The sequence below is a fragment of the Etheostoma cragini genome, chromosome 7, assembly GCF_013103735.1.
Source record: "Etheostoma cragini isolate CJK2018 chromosome 7, CSU_Ecrag_1.0, whole genome shotgun sequence".
Classification (NCBI taxonomy): Eukaryota; Metazoa; Chordata; class Actinopteri; order Perciformes; family Percidae; genus Etheostoma; species Etheostoma cragini.
Genome location: NC_048413.1, coordinates 3,692,368 through 3,709,924, shown reverse-complemented (window position 1 = coordinate 3,709,924; position 17,557 = coordinate 3,692,368). Strand labels below are relative to the sequence as shown.

Genomic DNA, 17,557 nt, shown 5'->3' with positions numbered 1-17,557 from the left:
TTGTTGTTGACTGGTTGGTTAGTTGATTGGCAGATTGATTGATTAACACTGATGTTTTGAGATGTTACAATTGAAAATGTTATTATATAATGAGGAAGGAATTGTGACAGTAAATATGTGAAAATTATATTTTACAGTTAAAGGGTCATTTCTGAAGTCTGTTTTTGACCATCAGGAGCAGTCGAATGCTGGTGGTGTTAAGTGAGCACAGCCTGACCACGGAAGAAGGATTTGAACAGGTCTTTAATGTCTCAAAGATATTTGTCCACAACTTTAACTACAACTCATTCGACAACGACATCATGATGATCAAGGTAAGCAGGAGAAACAGCAGATATGGTACGCAGAGCTCTTGAGACAAGCATACACTCGTCGTTCTGGTTCCCGAGTGACAAACTTTGGTGTGTGTTGCAGCTGAGCAGGCCAGCCCAGCTGAATGCCAACGTCCAGCCAGCTGTTCTGCCTGATGAAAACACTCCTTCACTTCATAATGACGTGTGCACAGTGAGCGGCTGGGGTGTGACACAGATTTACAGTTACTACCTGTCTCCTGTGCTACGTTCTGTGGACGTGAGAATAGTGCCCTTCTGCTTTTATTACTACTGGGGGAGGATCACTTCAAATATGCTGTGTGCTGGAACACAACTAGGTGGCAAGGATTCCTGCCAGGTACAGATTGTTTCTTTCTTTTGTTCTGATGCATGTGCTGCATGCTCTATTTCCCTTTTTTATTGCTCAGCATAGATAGATAGATACTTCAATCATCCAAAAGGAAATATGATTCTTTGTTGCACGTTTTAGTTAGTACAGTACAATGTAGCATAATGATGTCCTGTCTAGTGGTGCAGTGGTGGAAAGTAACTAAGTACATTTAATTTACTGAGGTACTTGTACTTTACATAACTACAAGTTAAGCTACTTTAAACTTCTACTCCACTAATATTCAGAGGCAAATGTTGTTGTTGTACAACTTCACTTCATTAATTTGACTCAATGACTTTGCAGACACATTATTGTGCATATATGTGTGTATATATGCTACCCAGCAGTATAAATATTACTTTAAAATGAGCCCCACATTTACCGGCTGCAGCATTAAAGTGCTGAACACATTAAAGGGAGACACTGCAGGTTTTTAGTAAGACACTTTGAATCCAACCCCTGTTGATTACTTACATTATGACAAATTTATTTTGTATTACAAGTTTTTGAAATTGTATGTTTAAGTATGCAAATGAGGCATTCTCTAAAGCTAACTTTTGGGGAATTTAGAAGAAATTCACAGGCGCAAAAAGTGTAGTACAATGAACATCTAAATGTGTATTTTGGATGTTTTCTTATATATAACAGTCTGCAAGAAGATCCCTTATGGAATCAAAAACTCAAATTTGAAAAATGATACTTTTGCCTGCAGGGTCTCACCTTAATGCATTAATAACTATAATTCAATAATATAATACATTATTTTGAAACAGGCCATTCTGCATAACGAGTACTTTTTGTATATTTGATGTTAATAAATTTGTACTTTTACCTACACTTTGTAACAGAGTCTTTCCACACTGTGGTTTTGGCTACTTTTACTTAAGTAAAATATCTGAGTACTTCTTCCACCATCGCTGTGCAGTGCATGTTATCATTAGGAACATTATTACCCCTCTCTTCATTGTTGCTCTGCATGCGTGTTTCCTACTTCAGCAACTATTTTAGTTAGTCCAGCATCTGTAATTTGTCTTGGTGATCCACAGGGTGACTCCGGTGGTCCCCTTATCTGCAACGGCCTCTTCGAGGGCATTGTCTCCTGGGGTATCAGCTGTGCAAACCCTTACTTCCCTGGAGTCTACACCAAAGTGAGGAACTACATCCCTTGGATCAAATGGATTACGGAACAACAATAAGACGCCATGAACAGTCACCACAATCCTTGATGAGCCGCATGAAGACACAGGCTTCAAGATGTATTCATTTTGAAAACAAACAGCAATGGCCTATTTCATTTCTAATACCTTTCTTTGTGTGTGTTATTTTTAATAACACTATCACCTTCACAGACTTAGTTTAATTGCAGTTCATAATGTTGGGGTATGGTATATAGAGCCTGCATGGGTTATCTCAAGATACAAGGTTTCTAGGAAATATGGTGATGTGTTTACAATTAGTTGATTTCCATTCTTTTGTTGTTCTGGTAGAGAAATAAGACACAGAAATAAACCCATTATATTGTCATTTCATTACTATTATTATTGTTGTTATTATTATTATCATTAGTATTAGTAGTAGTAGTAGCAAAGTTGTTAAAGGAACATTAATCAGTAGAGCTGGGCAATATGGTTAAAATCAATGATAATATGGAATTATCACCTAGCCCCATTGCTATTTCTTAAAGACATCATACCAAAGTACTGGGTGTATACACTGATCCTTTCTCAATGTTACAATACCTGAATGATTGTCTAAATCACCCGCAGTTGTTTTATGCAAAGACCTGTACATGATTGTAGGAATCTCTTGCCTTGCCATCACAAGAATCATAAAGGCCAATTAATGACATTGTCATTAGTTAAATCAGCAACATCTGTGTTGACACACATTTGTTCCTTTGTTCGGTTTGTAATTAACACATGGCATCGGTGTAAAAGTGTGTCTTGGTACTAGAACTTGCAAGTGAATAACTTGTTGTCCAAGAGTTTAAAGTTCACTTTGGATATGACAATCCATTTATTTAAAATAAACAAAACTAATCAAACAAAATAACTGCCCTTCTTTTAATCTACACTTAACCACGGTCAAAAAAAAACTGTGACCTTGCTGTGCACAACACAACTGAACCAATTACGCCACATTTATATAAACAATTCCACTTCTAGCGTCACACGCTGGTCATCAATGAATTATCTCCAACAATCTGTCCAGAAAAGCCACAAAGAGGACAACTAGATCAAAAAACGTTTTTCATGAGCCATTGAAGACCAAAAGAGGTTGCTAGTTCAGATTTCACCTCCAGGTTAAGAAAGGAAAGTCTTTATCTCTGCTGATTGAATTTCATAAAGCTGTCCATAGCATAGTGTAAATATGACACATTTACGGTGCTAAGAGGCTTCTGCATTGTTGCTTACACCTTTCTGGTTGATTTATTTTGGAACAAAGAAAAAGAAAAAATGACATCTTGCCCAAACAAGGGCTCTAAACCCAAATGCAGACTTGCACACTTGTGGCTTATTGGCCAGGAACACTGATATAGCTATATCAATAGCCTGTAGGCCTAGGGTGACCAAACGTCCTGTTGTGCCCGGACATTTCTTTTTACGTACTGTCCGGAGCATCGGGGGGGCAGATCAGACAGGGAGCACATACATGGAGTAGATCAGACAGCAGAGGACATACAGGGAGCAGTTCGAACAGTGGAGCACATACAAAGAGCAGATCAGGCAGGAAGCACATACAGGGAGCAGATCAGACAGGGAGCACATACACAGAGCAAATCAGACAGGGAGCACATACAGAGAGCAAATCAGACAGGAAGAACATACAGGGAGCAGATCAGACAGGGAGCACATATAGAGAGCAAATCAGACAGGGAGCACATACAGGGAGCAGATCAGACAGGGAGCACATACAGAGAGCAAATCAGACAGGGAGCACATATACAGGGAGCTGATCAGACAAGGAGCACATTCAGGGAGAACATACAGGGAGCAGATCAGACAGCGGAGCAGCAATGCACAGAATAGGTCATATTTAGAACATTATTTCATATTTATTTATTTGAAAAGATCTATTATTTTGTTACAGGTTGTTACATGTTTTATTTTATTAGGCCAAATAAGTTATTTTTATACCATTGAGGCATAATAAAGTGTGTTCATCTGAATTTGTGTTTTGAGGCCGGCCAAGTATCCTCTTTTTTGGAAATCAAAATATGGTCACCCTTTAGGCCAAGTAAATGAATGTTTTTGTATGGATGCTGTATTGCAGTGGTTCACTGCTGAGAACGATCATTTATATTCAAATTCTGAGTAGGCCCAGGAGTGTGCACAGGAGGAAGTGGAGGAGGGAAAAGAAGAAGGAGAAGGCAGTCAACTGGAGAATGTAGTTGTCCATAGACTGTATGTTGAAAGAAAGGCAGAAAAAACAAAACTGGAATCAGTCTTTATATTTAAAGAAGGCTGGCAAACATTTGGAATCACTTGTTGTGAAGATATTTAGGTCGCGTGTCATTATCGCGCATGCTCAGTAACAGTTGTTTTGTTTACGACACTATCTTTGCCTGAGATAGCAGAGGACTGGCTGATACAAGCGGACTCAGGAAACAGCTTAAGTTACCTTTCCGGGTAAATTATGTCTGTGAAACACGCTATTAGCCGGGGGCTCGAGCTGGGCCGCTCGGTTTTTCAGCTGGGTCTCCTGAAATCGGGTGGCCGAGTCGCAGCAAAGCTCCGAGCTGACCGTTTCCGTGTAGGCCCGTCGGTCCGCACCGTTCAGCCTCAGGCTTTCCTGCCGTCTCGGTACCGCTATTACCGCACCTCTCTGAAGGGCCTGGCAGCCCAGCTCCAGTCCGCCGGCTTCAGGAGAACGTTTAGCGGCGGGTCCCCGCGAAACAGGGCCGTGTTTTTGGCTTTTGGCCTCGGCGTGGGGCTTATCGAACAACAGCTTGAAGATGACAGAAATAGTGTGGCGACATGTGAGGAGATCCAGGTATGGTGTCCCCAGATAAAGTTGTTCTTACGTACTGTAAAATAGTTTTGAGGTGCTTACCAGAGTGATAGAGAAAGATGGCTCTGGCTTCTTATTTACTTTTAATGCTAAGTACTTCTACTACACTAACGCTACATTTAACTGACAACCTGGTAGTAACTACTTGCTAATTGACATTTTACTTACAAAAAAAATAATCAACTTATAAAATAGTGTGCATTGTTGTTGCAGATTAAACTATCCAACAAAGGACATTAAATTAACTACTTTATTGTTGTACCAATTTAAAATCTGCTAACATATCAACACCAGTAATACTGAACCAACAATACATACTTACAATACTTACAATACATACATACTGCATACTTAATATTTTGCTAGTAATACCTCTGTACTTTTACATAAAACCAAATTTTAATCCAAAAACACTCAACTAGTTTTAATTTAGTAAAGGATTTGAGTATTGTTGTTATTGTGTATGGATTTTATTGAGATCTAAAGTAAAAGTTGTCCACCTGCTTTGCACTAATCCTGTCAATTTCCTTCTTACTGCTGTTACTACTGCGTAGGATGCTTATATCTTAACCACTGTGACTGTTTATAAATTATCCATCTTCTTACCTCTTTTAATTTAAAGTGCAATCATGCACTATATTACAAAATAAAAATTTGGGCAATAACTCTCAAATCATGCTGCACTACTGGCTTCACTTGCTTCCAGTACGGATCACGTTTGTTCTGTGTATGTATGGTATTTATTATGTTACATGTATCTTAGTTTATATTTTTCAATCTTATACCTGTTATACTTCATAATAGTTTTTATCCTTAAATAGGCATCTACAGGCTTGCTCCAAATGACATGTCATTGTACTAGAACAGTGACCATAAACGTAAATTATTATCTTGATGCTTTCATTTGTATTTGCTTTTAATCCATGCATCTCCATATCCTTCAACTGGCCTTCAGATGGAGTTTGCACATAACTATCTTTCTGCATGTTATATTATGTTTTTCCAAATTTGCAGGCAGTGTTTAGGAAGAAAAGATTCCAGAGCCCACTCAAGCCATTCACCTCTGGATATAAACTGGAGGATTACATTATCGGGAATCAGATTGGGAAAGGCTCCAACGCTGCTGTGTACGAGGCTGCAGCTCGGTTTGCCCCACCGAAGGAGAGTACCAGCAAGTGCTCCATGGTGCAGCCGAGAGAAGACGAAGAGGAAGGGGAGACGGCTCGGTCTCTGACATGCTGCTCGCTAAGAACCTTCCCTATGGCTATCAAGATGATGTGGAACTTTGGGGTTGGTATTCTACAATATTCCACAGTTTTTTGCTCACAGTTGTAGGTACTAATCCTTACAGATGACAGGCACAAATCAGTACTGACATGTATCTTTTAATGGCATTTGTTTGCAGGCCGGGTCGTCAAGTGAGGCAATATTAAAATCCATGTCGCAAGAGCTGGTTCCTGCAGGCCCCCTGGTCTTAAAGCAGGAAAAGGAAGAAATCACTCTGGACGGGTATGTATGACTAGGTCTGGGTATTGTTCAAACTGTTTCCATAACGGTAAAGATACCAATACTATGGCTTTGACATTAGTTCCTAAAACTATTTTTTCAATAGCAATTTTATTAAACAACGATAACAACATTACACATTTTGCCACAAATCTTTGTATACGTTTTTCAGCTCCTACCGCATAAGCCCTGTCTCTGTGCGTCTCTTAGGTATTGAAATTCGGTATTGAATGACGAGGCATTTTCCGATACTCTCTAATTTAGATGCCATTGGGTACGTGCTTAAAAAGTATTAAATTCGTAACCTAGCCCTATGTGGGACTTATGTGACTTTCATATACTAGTCTTTTGCAGTCCTGAACATAGTGCTGGAAAATGCTTATGAACTGTTGTGAACTCTCTCCATGCAGACAGTTTGGAGTCCTGCCCAAACGAGTATCAGCACACCCTAATGTGATCAGAGTGTACCGGGCTTTCACAGCGGACGTCCCATTGCTAGCAGGTGCCCAAGAAGAGTATCCAGATGTGCTGCCAGCCAGGCTTAACCCTGCTGGTCTGGGCAACAATCGCACTCTTTTCCTCGTCATGAAGAAGTAAGACCTGCCGTCTTTCACTCTCTCACTGTCACCGGCTTCATCTTAAAGTCATCATCATAAATCCCGGTTGATTTGATGACAACTGTGGTTAATGGTGTTAACAGCAAGTGCAGGTTTTTTTTCTTACAGTTATAGGGCTTAGGTGCAGCACCCAAGCTGTTTTAAGCACCACCTAAGCGAAATTCATGTAAAATCATGTAATCATTAAAACTAACTAAATTACTTTCCCCAGATCTAATGATTGTAGGCGTACCCCTGTGGACATCTTTAGCAAGTTTTGTTTTTACGCTTTTTGAGTCTTATTTATCGTCTGCTCTAGGTTTTTCAATGTTTTACATACATGGTAATGATAGTCCAAAAGGATGTAAAATTGCATATTTTCCCCCGCGCAATAGTCTTTCACAATCCTCGGGAAAACACTTCTTGTGCTGATTCAATAAAGAAGCCAGTCAATCATGCCATGATCAGTCATGATCTAAGTTCATGCTGCACATGGTGCAAGTAGTTTTCCACACAAGAGCAGGGCACACTACATTTTATTATCTAACTATTTGCTGTGGTTGTTCCTTTATGTTCCATTACTCCCTGTAAACCGGATCCACTGTAAAGAAAATCAGAACAATGACAATTGTCTTATTTTGATGCATTTTTGATGCACAATGGGTGTCAGCACCAACCATGGTGACAAATGCATTGCGTTTTCGTGTGACTGCGTGTGTCTGCGTGTGTGTTGACAGTTGAATGCTTTTAGCTTGGAGCAGAAGGAAAGGTTTGGTTAAAATGAGCAGTTCCAGCACTAGGGGATAAGTGAGAGTGACGCGAGTGATACATGTTTGTGAGAAAAAATTTCAAACAGTAACACATGCTGCATCGTTTCCTGTGAATCCCTCATGCCTGTGGATTGAATCCCGAGCAGGAATGGCGGACCCCACCAGTTAAAATGAAAAGCACTTCTAATGGCTAAGCCTAAAACTTAAAGCCACTGAGAGGCTGCTAGATGGGGATAACAACCAACAATATATGGCTTGTGAACTGTACACTACTCCGTATTATTTAGAAATAACACAGTCCAATGGTTTTCGTTGCATTTTTGCTTATATGTATTGCTCGCTAAATGATCTTCAAATTAAACTTAAGAATTGATCTGTGTTCATCAAGCTCCATAAACATTTCAACATTTCATTAACCTTAACATGAGCTACTGTGGTATTGCGGTGCAGTCAAATACTATTTGTGCTCCCCCATCTAATAACACACCTGTTATCTTACAAAATGTTCCTAAAGGACAATAGTGTCACCTAGTCAACAATTTGTGTCCTTCACACTCACACGCCAATTTATGCTTCTTCTTGCATTAAATTGCTGTTGGTACATACGTAGGTACATGACAATATATGGAGCACGTTGCTTGGCTGTGGTATTGTTGCATTTCCCCCTACTCATTTCCTGGTTCTCCTTCGCCATAAACAATAGGAAATCAAGGAGAGGGTTACTCTTCCTACTACAGTGGCCTTTTGCTTATCAGTGGGTAGAGAAGGCGCACATACACAGGGAGATTTATTCCTCGACGCAGAGGTCCAGGGTTCAAATCTGACCTGTGACGATTTACTGCATGTCACAGGTCCACCCCCCCCCGCCCTTTCTCACCTAGCTGTCCTGTCAAATAAAGGCGGAAAAGCCCGGAAAACATCTTTGATAAAAAATAAATAAAACTTTTCCTGCTACAGATTTCCCACTTTTTCAGAAAACACAGAGGAGAAACTTTTTCTCACTATGCCTCTATAGTGGGTACCTGCTCAGAAGGGAATCTCCGCCACTCTGTGACTCGCTCTACCACTCACTTCCCACGTACACCCCCAAACTGCTCTGATATTCTCTTAAAGAGATTGACACACACAATTCAACGCACAAGTATAAACTTCAGCCCACTTATGTAGACTGTGGTGAAAGCTTTGCAGAAGCATAAGTCCCACTTTTCACCACTTTATAGAGAGGTAATGACAGAATGGAAATACATTGAACGACAGTTGGTGAAAAAAAACTCAGATCATACATAGTTTCACAAACTGGCTTTGATTTCATGAAAAACTTACAAATTAAATTACATTACAACTTTAAAAGAGGTGTATATGAGAAAACGTCTGTGGTAGAGTGGAGTACGACTAACATCGTGTGTCTTGTTCTGTGCTACAGCTACCCCGGCACGCTGAGACAGTACTTGGAAATGTCAACACCCGGCCGCAGGCGGGGCTCTCTGATGGTGCTGCAGCTCCTGGAGGGGGTTGACCACCTGTGTAGACAGGGTGTTGCCCACAGGGATCTCAAATCGGACAACGTGCTGCTGGAGTTTGACTCAGGTGAGAGAAATAAAAGGTCAGCAAGAGAAGATTTTAGGGATTTGATTACATCAGTTCACTGTTAACATTGAAATTGATTTTGCCTTCATGCAGATGGTTGTCCTCGTTTAGTGATTACTGACTTTGGCTGCTGCTTGGCTCAGAGTGACTCTAAGCTACAGCTGCCCTTCAACAGCATGTGGGTCACCAGAGGAGGGAATGCCTCCCTTATGGCCCCTGAGGTAAGCTTTAGCAGCTCTTCATTGTTATTCATAAAATCGGTTGCCGAGCCGTCTCTTATTGATCCCTGTACAGCAGAACGGCAATAAAGAAGCACAGCACTATCAGACACCCAAAAGGGTGTGTTTTTTTAAAGGGATGTGTGCAAGAATCATTGTTTATACAATGCTGTACAATACAGATTTGCACAAACTGGAGTTTGACACACTAAGACAAAAAATGTAGTTTAAAAAGAAGAGTTGTACAATTAGGCCTGTAGCAATTATTACATAGTTGTCTATTCGCAATATTTTTACGTAATTGAGATTTCTATTGCAATTAATTGCTAACATGAGTTGGTCGTTAGGAATGAATGAATATTTTTAAATTTGACTGAAATAGACAATTAAGTTGTTGATCGAAATTCTTTGTGAGACAATTAATTGTACAGCAAAATTTGGAATTGTTAAAGCTCTGTTTACAATCATACAAGTCACCACAGTTAACCCTAATATTACTTTTCTTAAATAACCCCACGTTTAATCACTCTCATTCCCATGATGTGTCTGGCTAAAGGTGGCCACTGCAGTTCCGGGGTGTGGTGTGGTGATTGAATACAGTAAGGCGGATGCCTGGGCGGTGGGTGCCATCTCCTATGAGATATTCGGCCAGCCTAACCCATTCTATCGGGCAGTGGGACTGGAGAGCAGGAGTTACCAGGAGAAGCAGCTTCCTCCTCTGCCCTCTGGATGTCCAGCTGATGTGCAGTTAGTGATCCAGTTGCTCCTCAGGAGGAACCCATGCAAGGTATAGCGGGGCTGTGGACATCTGATGATTGATAATTAAGCTGGGGTTGATGGATGGACTCTATAAATGAAGCCAAAACATCTGGATTGCCCTTTGGTGGCTGGCTGCTGTAAAGGTCATAAACCCTGCCCCCTCCCTGGAAGTGCATGTAACACTGACCAAAACAAATAAATCCTGTCTAGTACACGTCAAAGACATTTTTCCTGAAGTGATTTCTGTCATTTAGGTAGTTGTTTTTAAGCTGATGCTTGTTCAAGTGTAATTTTTTCTGATAAGTTTGGTTTTGAGAAGTTATATGATTCTATAAAACAGGGTGAAATTTCTTGATGGAGACTGTGCAGGCTCTACCTCCAAAATTACAAAATGGCGGCGCGCATATCCAGGATATTTTGGCTTCACTTTTGTACAGTGGTAGGAAGTTTGCCCATCTTTTTGTACAGTATAAGATATCCTCACTTAACCAACTCTTTGATACTACTCTTTAATACTCTTATATGTTATTATTTCTCTGCAGCGCCCCAGTGCCCGTGTGGCAGCTAACATGCTACATCTTAGCCTCTGGGGGCGGAAGGTCCTGGCCAACCAGGACGGCATCGGCTTGAGAAAGCTGGCTGACTGGCTGCTGTGCCAGTCGGCTGTGGTTCTCCTGACGGGCTGCAGTGGACTCCGGGGGAACATGGTGGAGGCGGAGCTTCAGAGGAGCTTCCTGTCTAACCTGGACCTGGAGGACCTGCGCACCGCTGTGGGCTTCCTACTGTTCGGGCGAGAGCAGCGTCAGGCCTGCGTTCTGTCTGCATAGATCCGATCTCACTTGTTCAGAGACAGATAGCTTAAGTTCGACATGGATAGACCGGGAGCCTTCGTAGAGTTTTTTGTTGTAATCTTTATATCCAATGGCTGTTAAGCAAGACTCCACCGACACTGTACTCTGACACTGTTGTACATCATCAGTGTATTCCAGCAGTTATCGTGAATTATCACATGGTGTAATCCACCCCTACAATAGTCTATTGCTACTAAAATTCTTGATCATGTGTTCTCACAAACTCAGCGTCACCACAGTATTAGCTGGAGTTAATTCTAAAGTGCTACTAGTGCCCCTTTATGCTAAATGCAACATGTCTTGTGGGTGTGTGGCATCACAGACTATACAGGCTACTGTTAGTGGAAAAAAGACCTTGGTTTCTCTGTGTTTTCTAGGATAAAGTTATCCCTAAATGAGTGTTGTTTGTCAGACACAAACTACTCAATTGGCCCCAAAATGCAAGGTACCAGTGGCTGCTGGTATTTGTTTATAAGAGTAGATATTTACTTTCACAAGCTCTGATGCACTTTACATATAATTTCTAAGAAAGACCCCACACTGCAGTTGTTGTTCCCTGTGGGTTTGATTTAAGTTGGTCTGTGTAGACGTTTTGGACTGATAAAGATGAAGGCCGATGCACGTTATTTTGCCATAGAGTAAAAAGTGCAAACTGGACCCTACTGTGTAGGGTAACCGTTATACATGTACCAAGGTAACAGGCAGCCTTACTTTGTCCAAACTGTTGGCTTAAAACAGGTTGGGGGTCTGTGTAAGGGTGTGAGCCAGACAATCACTTACACACAACATGTGCAACGTAATTATTGAAAAATCCTCCCCAACAACATGTTTCTACAGTTATCCCAATATGGTAGATGGCATGGATCATGCAGTTTATTGACCGATATTAATGTGTTTTTGTTCATGTGGTTTCGCACTTTATGTCCATGTTTGCACTCGCTCTTGCACTTGTTATGGGTTATCGGTGTTTGTTGCCAGCTTATCTATAGTATCTATCATATTCTGGTAAATTATTTGAAAAAAAGATGATTTGAATAGTGATGTTACTCTTCACTATGATCTGATTTTGGCTACATAACATTATTAAATATAAGTGTGGACAATAGGGGATGCAAGATAAAGAGTGTACATTTTAATACTAAAGATGGTGAGAAGTACTTTGGATATACTGTATGTAAATTTCTTCCGCTGTTTAAGAATAAAAGTCTGAAAAGGAGCATGGATGCATAATCCATTTATTTAACCACCTCTTGTTTCTAAGGTTATATCTCTGCAAGTTAAGTGAATTAAGATTAATTAGATAGTTGCATACGCATTGAGATAATTTGGTAAAGGGGGGGGGGGGTGTTAGGTTTCCCTTCTGACAGAGATGTTATTCTGTTTAGCTCAAATACGCTGGCCAGTTTAAAAATAAGCACATATTAAGAAGAACTCAAACACTGTATATTCTACCAAACCTGACATGTAATGTAGTTTTTTTTGGTGCGCAGCTATTTCTCAAACATCTCTACAATTCATCTGATGACATCCAAAGGTATAGGATTTAGTATTTTAAGATTATAAAATGACACCTGCAACTTATAGTTTATTCTTTAGTATTCACAAAAAGGTTCAATAAATAACACAAACAACTTCACATTACAGGAATTTTATTTAGGACAGAGCCAGAATTTTACTCTGAACATAACGAAGCTGGTAATGAATAGACGAACAGTTCTGTGCTTATGTTTAACTGGTGCTTTTGTGTTCCTTTAATACTCCTCTCCTTCCTCCTCTCCCTCACCCTCAATAGAGTCGACTCCAACCTCCTCGTAATCCTTCTCCAGAGCGGCCATGTCCTCTCTGGCCTCGGAGAACTCTCCCTCCTCCATCCCCTCACCCACATACCAGTGGACGAAGGCACGCTTAGCGTACATCAGATCAAACTTGTGGTCAAGCCGAGCCCAGGCCTCTGCAATAGCAGTGGTGTTGCTCAGCATGCACACGGCCCTCTGGACCTTGGCCAGGTCTCCACCAGGAACTACAGTGGGCGGCTGGTAGTTGATGCCCACCTTGAAACCAGTGGGGCACCAGTCCACAAACTGGATGGAGCGTTTGGTTTTAATGGTGGCGATGGCCGCATTCACATCTTTGGGAACCACGTCGCCACGGAACAGCAGGCAGCAGGCCATGTATTTGCCGTGGCGAGGGTCGCATTTCACCATCTGATTGGCTGGCTCAAAGCAGGCGTTGGTGATTTCTGACACAGAGAGCTGCTCATGGTAAGCCTTCTCAGCAGAGATGACAGGGGCATAGGTGGCCAGAGGGAAGTGGATACGGGGATATGGCACCAAATTGGTTTGGAACTCTGTCAGATCAACATTGAGGGCACCGTCAAAACGAAGGGAGGCAGTGATGGAGGACACTATCTGACTGATCAACCTGTTCAGGTTGGTGTAAGTGGGACGCTCGATATCGAGGTTCCTACGGCAGATATCGTAGATGGCCTCGTTGTCCACCATGAAGGCACAGTCAGAGTGCTCCAGGGTGGTGTGGGTGGTCAGGATGGCGTTGTAGGGCTCCACCACAGCAGTGGACACCTGGGGAGCTGGGTAGATGGAGAACTCCAGCTTGGACTTCTTGCCGTAGTCAACAGACAGGCGCTCCATCAGCAGGGAGGTGAAACCAGAACCGGTGCCACCTCCGAAGCTGTGGAAGACCAGGAAGCCCTGAAGGCCGGTGCACTGGTCGGCCTGGGGACAGAGGGGGAGAACCAGTGGTCACATGATGCAGTGTTCTCCCTGTTACTGGAAGTCTAAGATGCACGTATTTTGCTTGTGGAAAAAATCGTCTTAAACATAGTAAAAGCTAGAGCAGATAATAATTAAATACATAAATAATAAAACTGGGGGAGGAACCTTGGGCTGTGCAATTAATCGCTGCACCTTAGACTTATAATTGCAGGGATACCCCCTGTGATATACTTATGTCATTTCATTTAAATATTTGAGCTCATAATTATGAAAATATCCCTCCTGATATTAGTTCCCCACCAGTTTGCGGATCCGGTCCAGCACCAGGTCGATGATCTCTTTGCCGATGGTGTAGTGTCCGCGGGCGTAGTTGTTGGCAGCATCCTCCTTCCCGGTGATCAGCTGCTCAGGGTGGAACAGCTGGCGGTAGGTCCCGGTGCGCACCTCATCTAAAACACATCCAATGAGAAATAAACTAAGGGTTGGACTCAATTAAATGAAGACCAAACTATGTTAGATAAGATTAAGGGCTGCACGATATGAGGAAAATGTGCGATATGAGATAATTTGATGAACATTAACAGATACTAAATTGCACTCAGTTCTGCATCCTGCTGCTTTCAGTATTCTCCTAAAATACAACACGTTGCTTGTTAAATTTAAAACAAATGAAAGGAAAAAATTTCCAACAGTCTTTTATTGAACAAATTTCATTGAATTGAACATTAAAGGCAGCACAAAAAAACAAATTGGTTACATTTTTTTTAACTGTAGTTTTAACACACTAACACAACAAAGTGTAAGTGTTGTTTGTGATAAGTCGCAGCCTTTCGCAATGTGTTTACTGTGCCAGTTGACAACGCCATGACGATTTAAAAAAAAAAAAGATTTATTGTGCATTTGGGCGGGGCTAGAAGAGTGACACGGGGATGCACTGGCTCCCCCTGACATATGATTGTCCCTCCCTGGCATCCCAAAAATCCTGCATCCGCCCCTGATTGTGCATATGTAATATCTATTTATCTATAATGAGAATTTACCGATGACAGTGGGCTCCAGATCCACAAAAACAGCCCTGGGGACGTGCTTTCCAGCTCCGGTCTCACTGAAGAAGGTGTTGAAGGAATCGTCTCCTCCTCCGATGGCTTTGTCACTGGGCATCTGCCCATCAGGCTGGATCCCATGTTCCAGGCAATAAAGCTCCCAGCAGGCGTTGCCAATCTGGACTCCGGCCTGACCGACATGGATGGAGATACACTCACGCTAGGGTGGGGTGGGGTGGGGGGAGGGGATGGGAAGGGAAGGGAATGGGAGAGAAGATTTGGATTAAATAATGTTGAATCATTGCAGTGCTGACAAAGGAAACCACAACCATTGCTGTAAAAAAAAAAAATAGAATAGAGGATTATTTTTTAAGAGAACCTACAGATCAGCACAAACTAGGCCCAATTTGAATAATTCTTCTTCTATAAAAAAATATTTTTATTGTTAAACCAGGTTTTATCAGTGATATCATGTCTGACTGAGGTTCAGTGTACCATTCATTTTACATGAATCCATCCATTTTCTGCTGCGACAAAAGGCTGCTACTGCGACTGCGCAAAGGATTAGCGACTGTTGGGAGAGGATTATCTAGGTCAGACACGATCAGAGCTGTCTCTTTAAAATGCTACATTCTCACTGACATCATGTGTCATTCATCATTTCTATTTCATTTATTTCCTTCAAGTAGGCTTACAGATAATAATTATATAAATAATATCTAATAGGCTACACACAAAGACTGTGAAAGATGTTTTTTCATCTCACATAAAAATTGTCTTCAGAACAAAGAGCACTGACTGGATGTAACATAAATGTAGACCTAGCCTATATAGAAGCTGTTTTATATTGTAAAAACATCCAGAAAGCCGGGATAAAAGCTGATGTGCAACCATGTAGTCAAGCAGATCTAAGAAGATTTAGAGGAGAAACCTCAGAGAAGGATTAAGGCGTGAGTCGTGCAGGAATGCATACGTGAAAACGACACACTTTTTTTAGTCTGACAGCTAGAATATTGCCAATATACCTATTTAAATGGGCTGCAGAATATGGCGAGACAACAAAAGGCAAATCTCACAGATGACCAATTTTTCCTCCCCATCCCTTTCAATAGCCCTAGGCCTAGCCTTTAGCCTCCTAGGCCTAACAACATCGATAAACAATACATATGGGAATAACATGTTAAAAATGGCATTCAAAACCGCACTTACCATGATGGCTTGTCGCTATTATGCAATGTAATGAGACAAGTCTGGGGAGTGTTTGCGTCCGAGGTGTGCGGGGTCTGCTGCGGATCTGCTGATGTACCGCACTAGCTCTGCCTCTTGAGGAGGACAGGTGAAGTGCGCACATGTACAAACCCTCCTCCGTTTGCCGCAACTTTCGCAAATCTGCGTTTCCTAGGACGGCGAAGGCTTGACCCGCCCTACTCAGACTCTGATTGGCTAGTAGCCTAGACCTTCTCGTTGTCCCCATTGGGTGGATTTAGTTAGGCTTTAGGCATGAGGAGTGGGATTGGTTAGGGTTGGGCGAGAGTATAATGGTGGGCCAATCAGAGGCAGAGTAGGGTGGGACATACCTTCGCCATCCTAAAAGCGAACAGAAGCGTGTACATCTGAACGGTGTAGGATTTAGACAAATAGGGTAGATTTAGAGAATCTTCGCGCATATGCTTGTAACCATACATTAAAAAAATAAATATATCGTATTGTGTTGCTTGTAACTTCAAGGTTGGACACACAGATAGGAAACAGATGGTGATAATATTCTTCCACATATTTTTATTACACATGCACTAAATAGTACAACACAAACGTTTTTCACATGCAAATTATATATGTGCGCAGTACAACATTTTTAAACAAGGCTGCCCAATTTGGGGCCCGCGGGCAAGGTTTGCTCTTTGTTCTGGCCTGCCATGGATTTGACATGCTCATGCTTATTTTCCTTTTAAAAGTAATGACTACGAAACGATTTAACGGCAACGTAACCAGCGTGCTGTTAAACGTCCCATTTACATTACATACGCATGTTTTGTCTACGGAGAATAGCAAGAATTACGGTGTTCCACAACATCAACATTTCTTTTTGGCCCGTTGCCTTCCATTCAGAAACATTTTGGCCCTTCATAAAGAATTTAGACACCTCTGCTTTTAAACGTGCAACATTACAGCGGCAAAACCATTTGACACAAGTGACACTAGATTTGTGTGCACAAAACGTTTCACACGATTTTACAGCTCAAATACGAATGACCCTTATTTGGTTTGATGGTGCATTTAACACAGCAGCGTAAAGCCTATCATGGTGAAGCCTACTTATGGTCATATCCTGTCCAGTTCGGCTACGGCTAATGCTGAATTTTCCGAGCCCACTAGGAAACACTTAAAGTAGTAGCAGGAGTTCTGTGTCACTCAACGCACGCCGCGCGACATCAAACTCAGAACTCAAAGCAAGTATGTTTTCATTTTGGAGAACCGTTAAACTTCCTGGCGTGTACGGTGGGACTGCAGCGGACTTATTCTTTCTGCCTCGTCCAACTTCGTCTCTTTACCGCGACAGACGACGTCTGAGCAGACCCTCCAGCAGAGAGTGCTCGGGGAAAAGGTACAATGTGCCGCCGAGCGCCGAGTTTGTGGCCCGGGTGTCGGGGATCCCCACCATGGCCAAGTTACCTTTCCAGGAGACGGCGGACGGGCTGGACGCGGCGTTTATCGGGGTCCCTATTGACACCGGGACCTCCAACCGACCCGGAGCAAGGTGGGAGGAGGAGGGGGGGGGGGG

At 42.0% G+C, this 17,557-nt stretch overlaps 4 protein-coding genes across 4 annotated transcripts in view; 3 read left to right on the top strand and 1 right to left on the bottom strand.

The window, feature by feature from the left end:
• Positions 1 to 2,226, top strand: part of LOC117947125 (trypsin) — a 4,210-nt gene extending 1,984 nt beyond the window's left edge. The window contains exons 4-6 of the mRNA XM_034875754.1: positions 176 to 314; positions 415 to 669; positions 1,749 to 2,226. Of these exons, the coding sequence (XP_034731645.1) occupies positions 176 to 314; positions 415 to 669; positions 1,749 to 1,898 (544 nt within the window). The 3' untranslated portion in view covers positions 1,899 to 2,226. The remainder of the gene's footprint in view (positions 1 to 175; positions 315 to 414; positions 670 to 1,748) is intronic.
• Positions 2,227 to 4,220: 1,994 nt separating this feature from the next.
• pink1 (PTEN induced kinase 1) lies at positions 4,221 to 12,213 on the top strand. Its single transcript, XM_034875742.1, has 8 exons — positions 4,221 to 4,695; positions 5,728 to 6,003; positions 6,119 to 6,222; positions 6,630 to 6,812; positions 9,009 to 9,172; positions 9,266 to 9,393; positions 9,947 to 10,177; positions 10,692 to 12,213. The coding sequence occupies exons 1-8, from the start codon at positions 4,339 to 4,341 to the stop codon at positions 10,974 to 10,976; spliced, it is 1,728 nt and encodes a 575-aa protein (XP_034731633.1). The 5' UTR covers positions 4,221 to 4,338; the 3' UTR covers positions 10,977 to 12,213.
• Positions 12,214 to 12,632: 419 nt separating this feature from the next.
• LOC117947118 (tubulin alpha chain) lies at positions 12,633 to 16,181 on the bottom strand. The gene is made up of 4 exons (XM_034875747.1): positions 15,985 to 16,181; positions 14,773 to 14,995; positions 14,033 to 14,181; positions 12,633 to 13,732 (listed from the first exon to the last, which is right to left on the bottom strand). Exons 1-4 carry the CDS (start codon positions 15,985 to 15,987, stop codon positions 12,752 to 12,754), a joined length of 1,356 nt encoding a protein of 451 aa, XP_034731638.1. The 5' UTR covers positions 15,988 to 16,181; the 3' UTR covers positions 12,633 to 12,751.
• A 968-nt stretch (positions 16,182 to 17,149) lies between these two features.
• agmat (agmatine ureohydrolase (agmatinase)) overlaps positions 17,150 to 17,557 on the top strand; it is a 5,873-nt gene continuing 5,465 nt past the window's right edge. The window contains exon 1 of the mRNA XM_034875748.1: positions 17,150 to 17,533. Within this exon, the coding sequence (XP_034731639.1) occupies positions 17,232 to 17,533 (302 nt within the window). The 5' untranslated portion in view covers positions 17,150 to 17,231. The remainder of the gene's footprint in view (positions 17,534 to 17,557) is intronic.

Bases quoted from the DNA above. Each gene is read 5' to 3' on its own strand.
- pink1 (XM_034875742.1), top strand. From the start codon at position 4,339: ATGTCTGTGAAACACGCTATTAGCCGGGGGCTCGAGCTGGGCCGCTCG. The intron at 9,173-9,265 runs GTGAGAGAAATA...GCCTTCATGCAG, and splicing joins GCTGCTGGAGTTTGACTCAG to ATGGTTGTCCTCGTTTAGTG. The intron at 10,178-10,691 runs GTATAGCGGGGC...ATTTCTCTGCAG, and splicing joins TCAGGAGGAACCCATGCAAG to CGCCCCAGTGCCCGTGTGGC.
- LOC117947118 (XM_034875747.1), bottom strand. The intron at 14,182-14,772 runs GTAAATTCTCAT...GATGTGTTTTAG, and splicing joins TCTGGAGCCCACTGTCATCG to ATGAGGTGCGCACCGGGACC. The intron at 13,733-14,032 runs GTGGGGAACTAA...CTCTGTCCCCAG, and splicing joins TGGACCGGATCCGCAAACTG to GCCGACCAGTGCACCGGCCT.